Here is a 9,847-nt window from a genome sequence, read left to right as displayed (position 1 = left end):
ATTTAGGAGATCGTTTAACCTCCTTGGTTTGATCAATAATAAAACAAAACAAAAAAGAAGAAATTCATTGAAAAAGCTCGCTTGGTCATTCTAGGCTAAAGTGTTCATTGATAACTTCGATTACAATAATGGACAGAGACAACTAATTATTTGTTTGTTTTACAATTTATAAATTCTTGTCTGAATTCTATAAGGCATTCAAAACTTTATGATTGAAAGCTCATTTCCCTAATCACGATATAATAAACAGTGATATAGGTATAAGGTGTGAACATAAATGTTCCTGTCTTAATCAATATTACCTACGGGCAATATCCCCGTACTTAATCCTATTGGTGTTTAATCACTGGTAAACCAAACTATGACATGTATGACACGGTAATTAACAACTTGCAGTTATTTTCCATGAACAGTTTTAATCAATTTTAAAAAGTAAATTATCACTGATATTAGATATATTTATTATAGATTTAATTAAAATACTTGTATTTTCTTTCAATAAAAAAAAACCACGTGTTATGTTACAATGTTTATCGCTAGTCAACACTATACTTGAACTGCATAACATAACCGGAAATAAACATCCGACTCAATACACATTTCTCGGGATTATTCTTCGTTGAATTCTTAAATACGTGGTTCGCTGTTACCCACGAAATCCACGAAAATTTGTATACCACGAATAAAAATGAATCCACAGTATATCATGATATATTTGAAATAAAATCTTTGGTTGGTCCGATAGTACAGTGAAATAAAAGTATGCTCTTTCCTCAAAATGGTTCATTTGTTTATGAAAACCTTGAATTTTGTTGATTTTTATCAAACTTCATCGTGAAACATCAGGCAACGCATTATTTTGATCGTGAAAGATAATAAGTGACCAGAAATCAATATTTATTTTACCACTTGATATACCTACAACTGGTTGAAGCCTGTGACTATTTTGATAAGAAAGAATAATAAAGCTATCATTTTTGTTTCTCTAAATTTAACATTTCACCTCGAAATTTATAAAAAAAAAACTAAAAACGTGTCTTAGTCAGTGTAGAAAAATATGCTCTGAGAATAGGTAAAGTACAATTCAGGTAGACCGCCACCGTTTAGCCAATTATATGGGTATGCAACGTTTAAACCAAAAAATTAACCATCAACAAAAACTTATAGCAAAAACAGCATCTTTCATGAACAATTTGAGATTGAACGACAACCAATATTTTGTGCAACAGTACTTTCTTAAGTTCTATGTATCTTCATATACAACGTAGCAGATGTGGATTGATTTCCAATGAGATAACTACATATTACAGACTAAAGAATACCAGAGCTAAAAATGCTGAAATGTTTCTGCTGCTCTACTTATGATAGTATATATTTGTTGAACGTCTGTAATATGAAGGGTTTAACTAGATTGTCAATGATTCATAAAATCAAGTCAAGGTAAGATGAACCATGCCATAAAAATCTCTTCATACATCCCGTACATCAAATATAGGTGTTCGGATGCCAACAGTACCTTAGAAACTGACAAATGTAAAAGTTATGTTTGCTAATTAACTCGGAACATAAGGTCGAAAGTATATGAACCCTGACCTACAGCAAGAAATAGACATCTTATTATCATTCAATATATCAAATACAATTGACGTCATATATATGAAACATACAGACAGACATGTACATGAGAAACCAAATACCATGGCCCGATAGCAGACATGTATATAAACAAAAGGCCAAACAACATAAAACGATCAATGCCGAGTGATGCATGATAATGAGGTCAATATTATTTTAAACCTTGCAGTAGTAGAAAATGTACACCTTACAATCATTACAACATTCAGTTACCCTATAGCTTATCGAATACGCGATACGGACTTGGGCGAAAAACAAAACCGTTATCCATGAAATGAGGCACGGTCGAGGTCAGGTAAATCCTGTCTAATGGACATGTAGATTATAGGATCCAATATACAAAATATATTTATCTTATAACTCATGACAACTGAGTAGTTCACATAACAATAAAAACCTTCATCCTGCAATCAGCCAACTATTATACAAATAACATGTTCACAATTGTACAAATAAAATATCCTGTTACCTCGCTTATATCTTGAGCAATAAAGGCAACAGTAGTATACCGCTGTTCAAAACTCATAAATCCATGGACAAAAAACAAAATCGGGGTAACAAACCAAAACCGAGCGAAACGCATTAAATATAAGAGGAGAACAACGACACAACATCGAAACGCAACACACACAGAAACAGCAAGCGAGTTTCAGATTCGAATTTGTGAAAAAAATCATGTTTGTTTACATTTTTGATGAAATTGAAATGTCGAGGAGCAATCTGCCTTTTGTTGTTTGTAAAAACTATCTAATTTTAAAACTGGATTTTCTCACATACTGATCATAATGTTGAACCATTTTAACAGACAGTTTTTTTTCGTTGTAAATTTGTTTGTATATAATTAATTAAATTAGATTATTTAATAACCTTTGATATGTCTTCTCGATTCGATTTCTTTCACGATCGGGTACCAGAGCCTTTGACCACCGTTAAACCGTAGTCCCACTATGCCACGATCGCACTACGATCTGTGAATAAAATGCAAATTTTGATGATCGTAGTACGACCGTGTAGATCGCAGTAAGGTCGTATCATGGTCGTGGTAAGGACTTCATGATCGTGATGAGCGTTGTCAACTTTGAACATGTTCAAAACAATCGTGTTGCGGTCGTGGTTAAATCAGGTCGTAGTAGAAGCGTAGTGAGAGCGCACTAAGGTTGTGGTAAGATCGCAAAGGTCTCGCTGTACCATCGTACGTTATTACGACCTCGTTACGACCATTACGTTCTCACTGCAACTTAACTACGCTTCTACTACGACCATACCACGTTTACAGCACGCTGTTCAAGACCACAGTACGATTCTAGCACGCCCTTGTCGTCCTTATTACGCTCTTCTTACGACCTCACTACGTTCATACTACGATCATCATTCTCATTGTCATTTTCCCATAAAATATATTAAATCTCTCAAGGTTTTGTTTGTCTGTATGTTATTAAGACTTCTTGTCCATTTTTATCAACCATGCTTCTCGTATTTATCTAGATCAGACCGTTGGTTTTCCCGTTTAAATGGTTTTACACTAGTAATTTGTGGGGCCCTTTATAGCTTGCTATTCGGTGCAATGCTCCTTGTTGACGACCGTACCTTGACCTATAACGGTTTACTTATAACAATTGTTACTTAGATGGAGAATTGTCTCATTGGCACTTATACTACATCTTCCTATATCTATTGACACATCTGTGTCATCTCTGATTTCGTTCACTAAAATATCGTCATTAGAGCTTGATTGGCCAGCAATAGGTTGTAATTTAAGTAGGATTGATCAGTCCCACATCTCTGCTGGATCAGGATTCGTTACTAAAAGAGCTCCCTCTGCCTCTACATCAACCCCTACCACCACGCCCACGTGTTCTAGTAGATTTTGGTGGCATGACTGTATTGTTTCCGAGAAATCTACGTATTAATCAGAAATAGAAGGAATGGAACTGTATTGATATGGAACACGATGTTGACGTTATTGCTGATAACGTAGTAAGATCGCGGTATGAACGTAGTATAATCGTGGTAAGAAAGTGCTATACTGAATTGAAGCAGAAGCGTGGTTAGATCGTGTTGCAATCGGATAACTCGTAGTATGATCGTAGTGAGAACGTGATGAGCGTAGAAAGATCTTGATAAGCGTAGTGAGGTCGCAGAATAAGCGCTGTGAGAACGTGGTATAATCGTCGAGAGATCATTGTAGAAGCGTAATGAGGACGTAGTAGCATCGTGAAAGCAACGAACATTTACATGTTCATGCCGCTCATAGCGCGACCTCACCATGATCTGAATTTATTTAATACTGCAGTCCCACTACGCCACGATCGCATTACGTTCTGTAATTAAAATGCAAATTTTGTTTTGTAGTACGATCATGTAGATCGCAGTAAGGTCGTATCACGGCCGTAGTAAGGTCTTCAAGATCGTGATGAGCGCGGGCAACTTTGAACATGTTCAAAACAATCATGGTGCGGTCGTGGCGAAATGAGGTCGAATTAGAAGCGTAGTTAGAGCGCAGTAAGGTCGTAGTAAGATCGCAAAGGTCGCTGTACCATCGTAGCGAAAGCGTGACTCTATTCGGAAAGACTGCGCTACGATCTCACAGCGAAGTTATTACGACCTCTCTACGACCATCACGTTCTCATCGCGACCCAACTACGCTACCACTACGACTATACCACGTTTACACCACGCTGTTCAGGACCATAATACGATTCTAGAACGTCCGTGCCGACCTCATCTTCTTATGACATGACTACGTTCATACTACAACCATCATTCTCATAGTCCTTTTCACAAAATATATATTAAATCTCTCCAGGTTGTGTTTGTCTGTATGTAATTATACTTCTTGTCCATTTTCTCTAACGGCTCAACCATGCTTCTCGTTTTTATATGATTAAACCGTTGGTTTTCCCGTTTGGATGGTTTTACATTAGGAATTTTTGGGGCCCTTTATAGCTTGCTGTTTGGTGTTAGCCAAGGCTCCGTGTTGAAGGCCGTTCAATTGCCTATACTGATAACGGTTTACTTTTATAAATTGTTACTTGGATGAAGAGATGTCTTATTGGCACTCATACCACATTTTCCTATATCTATTAACACATCTGTGTCATCTCTGCTATCGTTCACTAAAATATCGTCAAGGACCAGCGATAGGTTGTAATAAAGGTTGGATTCGTCGGTTCCACATCTCTACTTGATCAGGATTCGTTACTATCAGAGCTTCCTCTGCCTCTACATCACCCCCTACCACCAAGCCCATGTTTGATGGCATGACTGTATTGTTCCTGCTAAATCTACGTATTAATCAGAAATAGAAGAAATGGAACTGTATTGATATGGAACAAAATGTTGACGTTTTTCCTGAGAACGTAGTAAAATCGCGGTATGAACGTAATATAATCGTGGTAAGAACGTGTTATAATCGCAGTAGAAGCGTTGTAAGATCGTGTTGCCATCGGATAACTCTTGGTATGGTCGTAGTGAGAACGTGATGAGCGTAGAAAGATCTTGATAAGCGTAGAGAGGTCGCAGAATAAGCGCTGTTAGAATGTGTTATAATCGTAGCAGGGTAGTTGTAGAAGCGTAATGCGGACGTAGTAGCATCGTGAAAGCAACGGACAAATTACATTTTTCATGCCGCTCATACCGCGACCTCACCACGATCTAAATTTATTTTAGATCGCGGTTAGCGTGATCGATCGTGGTCTAGTGGGACTGGGGCTTTAGATCGCGGTGAGGGTGGTGCGATCACGGTCTAGTGGGATGAAACTTAAGATATTCTTTCACGATACTTTCTTTCGATAAACCGAATGACACCTGTGTTAAATAGAGGGATCGAAAATAAATAAAATTTACAGAAAAGAAAAACTAACAGGACTTTGGAAAAAGGGCAAGCTATACTTTATTGTATTTTAAACATTGGTAGGCATTATATTCGTGATTATTTTTGCCCGAGCGATAGTAAAGTATAGCTTGAATCAATTATTTCGATTCTGATTAGGAAAATTAAGGTAATTTCTATGTCCGATGTGTATAGGTGGCAGGCCACCAATTAAAAGTCCCAATTTTGTTCAACCAAATTTTGCAATTTTCACAGCTTTCAAAATATTTTATCTTAAGTTTAACTTCATAGAAACCGGGAAGACTCTGAACTGTACAGCTTTCTACATGCCAATTTTCAACGTATGTTTAAATTTTTAATTTTGAATGCAAACTCATAAACAAGTAAATTTTGGCTCAAAATAGTCTTATAATATTTCTCTTTCACTAAAAGTTTCATTTCTGCCATTTTGGTGGTTAAACAATGACATCAAATGCACTAATATTTGTCCGAGTAGGCCTACTTTCACAAACGTTCTAAATTGGATGGAGTAATTTGTGGTCTGACACCTTAAAGTGAAAGGCGGTTTGTGAAGGCTCTTCCATGAAACTCCCTTTTGTGTGTGTAAACAAGCAAAGGAATTGTGATTTTTAAGAGAGAGGAGTTTGAACAGCCAGCATGAACGGATGTCGTATCTAGGTCAAATATGTCAATTTCCAATTGCAACACATTACAGTCATAATAAATTAATTAGTAACAACATGTGCATCACTTAAGAGTTTGCAAGAGTTTTAAGTTAATTAAATATATCAAATTCATGCCAATTTGATCAAGTTTATTATCCTGCAGGAGTCAATTTACTCATGTGCAAACAAATTTTATTGGATTAGGAGCATGGGTTTATTCACAAAGCGAAGGAAGCACGTGATATTAGAAGTTCCTGCTCCTGTGGTGAAAAATAAAAGCAGTAGTAATAGAGTCAGACTAACTCCCAATGAGATCCTGAGATTTCTAAATGAGTCATTTTTATAATGTCTTTGAAGTTTCTAGATAGCTCAGAATTACATGTTTGAGTTCATGATAGACCACATTTTATCCTTTTTTTTGTTTGTTCCAAGGCCGCTAGAATAAAAAATGAAAAACAGCAACAACCGACAATCACTGAATTCTAGATCACTTACTTATGACAAACGTAGAAACACGAATCTTGTATTAAGGAAGGATAAATTCTTTTTTGTTAAGAATCACTCTTAGACTGATTCAAGCACAAAATTCTTTGAAATTGATATTATCAAGATGCTTGATTTCTTAATTGACAACACATAAGTTACGTTCAAAACGATTGGCATTCCTATGGGAAATAATTGTGCAATCTTCTTATCGACTTGTTCCTTTATTCTCACAAGGCTTACTTCATACAGGAAATTCTAAAATATATATTATGGATCTAGAGAGAAAAGGATACAACAGATACAGTTAATTCTGCATCATCTCTTGCCTTACATCTAGCAATTGACAATGATTGTCGGTTGAAAACAAAACTTAACGACAATAGACATGAATTCAGCTTTGCAATTATGAACTTCAATTTTTTTTATGTAGCAGCATTCTATTAGCGCCTGCATAAGTGGTATACATCTCCTAATTAATAAGGTATACCAATGTTTGCATTTCCTATCATGATTTCCTTGATAGAGGGTTGCTGTTCACAAGGAAGCTATTAAATCAAGAGTTCCAAATTATGAAGATAAAATAATCTTTTCTTATATACCTATATGGAGTTATTTTCTTTCAGAACGTCAGGTTATTCTTTTTCAGAATCAACCCGGACGATACCATATTTCAATTATATATGCTCCAAGGCATAAAATAATGACCTGTGTGAGGTCATTATTTTCCTTGATAAACGTGCAATCTATGATTTACTTCAAAACTTTATTCGTCTAATAGTTGTTTGTTGCCGATTTGGAAATTTATTTTTTAAAGTTCAATCGATGATAGGTGTAAAAGAAACCGTCATTGTAGTCCCGCATTTTAGTTTTAGAAACAAATAACGAGAAGTTTTGTTAATTTATCGCTACAATAAAGAAACATTATCATGTATGTCAGATGAATTTTAATGTAGACTTTCATAAAATAAATCCAGATTTAACATATTCGTGTGTAAGATTTTGAAAATCTTATTGAGTCAAACTGAATAGGTTGATTGATTTTTGGTTGCTTGCTTAACGTCCAGTGGCAAATATTTCATGCATGTTCAGAACGATACACACTGAATAGGAAATCATACTGTGACCTCCATGTATTTATATTCGTCTTCGTGTCAGTTCTTAACTTTTAAAATTTATGTATACCTTTTACTCTATCAGATGATCAACTAATAGAATAATCTTATATTCTATCTATTGAATAACATTAACGTAACTCACGAAAGGGTCGGGTGCGGAGGGTATATAATTATATCCTGATTATCTTTTAATAAAATGTATTGCTATTCAAAAGACAATCTTTCTGAATTTTTCATTCGATTCAAGTAAAATTGTTTAAAAAAACCTACTTTTCCGCAACAGAAATAACATAACAAATAGAAAAAAAACATACCTCCTCCCCCTTTTCCATAAGCTAAGTGGTACAATATATTACTTACAATGTGTCTTGTATTTGTCATACACCGTTGGTAACAATACATTTGTGTCTTACTTCATGCAATTGCAGTAATATTTTTATTGTGTATGGATAATGATTTTTTAAAATTTTTTAACTAAATTATTTAGTGAGTTTTATTTCACATTCTACATGAGCCGCAGGGCGTATTAAAACCTGAACGCATTAGAAAGGAATATCCCACTTTAGTGTTATCGGTAAAATAGGATACTAAATTTTACAAATCTTTATAAAATTAATATTTTTTGACGGTATATAAGTCAGATAATGCATACTTTAAGGTTTTTCTTGTCGTAGAACACACCTCGGGGTGTCAGGATTGTTCAAAGAAAGACCTCCCTCCGGTCTGTCTTTCATTTGATCAATCCTGACACCCCTCGGTGTGTTCTACGACAAGAAAAACCTTAAAATATGCATCATCTATAACGTAAATTTATGGACGCCATCGCGAATCGGTTGACGTAATGGAACATCCATTCCTCAAATGATATCGTCACTTCAATCCCTTTCCCTTTTCACTAATGTGAACCACATAATTTGACTATTTACCGGGTTTGTAATAATACGAGCAACACGATAGGTACCACATATGGAGCAGTTTCTTCTTATCATCCCCGGAGCATCCAGAGATAACACTTAGTTTTTGTCGGGGTCGTGTTTTTTAGTCTTTTGTTTTCCATGTTGTTTCTTATGTATTATTATTTATCTGTTTGTCTATTTTTTTTAGCAATGGCGTGGTGTCAGTTTATCGTCGATCTATGAGATTTCCTGTTGTATCTTTTGAACCTCTTTAGGGGTAGGCACATGCATACAAAGGTAGCTGGGTTGAATCTGTAACCGAGATCCCGAACCCTCACATTAGACAGTAGTGTAACAGTTCAAATTAAAAGAACGAACAAATCATTTGACAAATTCCATATGAATATAAATAGAAATTCATCTAACAAAAAAAAGAGTAAACGTAGCCGGGTACTAGTATATCCCAACATCAAAATGACACATATATTAGAGTACTCGAAGTTACTGACAGCTATTTCAAAGCCAATAACAACGAATAAAAACAAATCATGCATCTAAGACCGAATTATCAGCAGTACATACTAACATTTCATGGATTTAGTGCAAAACAAATCATAGAGAGTCAGACAAAAGCATAACTTTGTGCAATGGCAAGATACAGGAATCGAAATTTGTAGATCCATGAAAGTGCACACGCATTCACAAATAATATTCAGATTGCTTGTAGTTTACTGATAACAAAACCAATATTTATTGATAAATTATATGTTATATATATTTTTTTGGCAAAGTCCACATGATTTTCGACAATAATCGTAAGCATAGTCTCTATCATAGCATTTCAGCATTTTTAAGTAAACACTGCAACCTTTGTACGTATCAATGCAAACTGAAACATAAATGATAAGATATGTAATAATTCATTTAATTTTGAAATTATTGTGTGAATGGCTTTTTACTTCTTCTTTGTTACTGTACAAAGTGTCTAAGGACATTAGAGCGACAATCTCAGTTATTCGATATCATAAAATATCCGCTTTCACATTACTTTACGTAGAAATTGTATCATTTTATATAAAAAGTGCTGCATCTTCTACCTCAGGTATAGATTACCTTAGCTATATTTGGCAAAACTTGTAGGAAGTGTTAGTTTTAAATGCTCTTCAACTTCCTACTTTATTAAGCGTTATTATTTTTATTCGACCGTCACTGATGAGT

General features: G+C 35.0%; 1 protein-coding gene across 1 annotated transcript in view; it reads right to left on the bottom strand.

The window, feature by feature from the left end:
* Positions 1-9,346: 9,346 nt before the first annotated feature.
* Positions 9,347-9,847, bottom strand: part of LOC143063022 (uncharacterized) — a 39,273-nt gene continuing 38,772 nt past the window's right edge. Inside the window, exon 27 of the mRNA XM_076234933.1 lies at positions 9,347-9,518. Coding sequence (XP_076091048.1) covers positions 9,391-9,518 — 128 coding nt within the window. The 3' untranslated portion in view covers positions 9,347-9,390. The remainder of the gene's footprint in view (positions 9,519-9,847) is intronic.

Source organism: Mytilus galloprovincialis, chromosome 2, assembly GCF_965363235.1.
Source record: "Mytilus galloprovincialis chromosome 2, xbMytGall1.hap1.1, whole genome shotgun sequence".
Lineage (NCBI taxonomy): Eukaryota > Metazoa > Mollusca > Bivalvia > Mytilida > Mytilidae > Mytilus > Mytilus galloprovincialis.
This window is presented reverse-complemented; position numbering and strand designations above follow the sequence as displayed.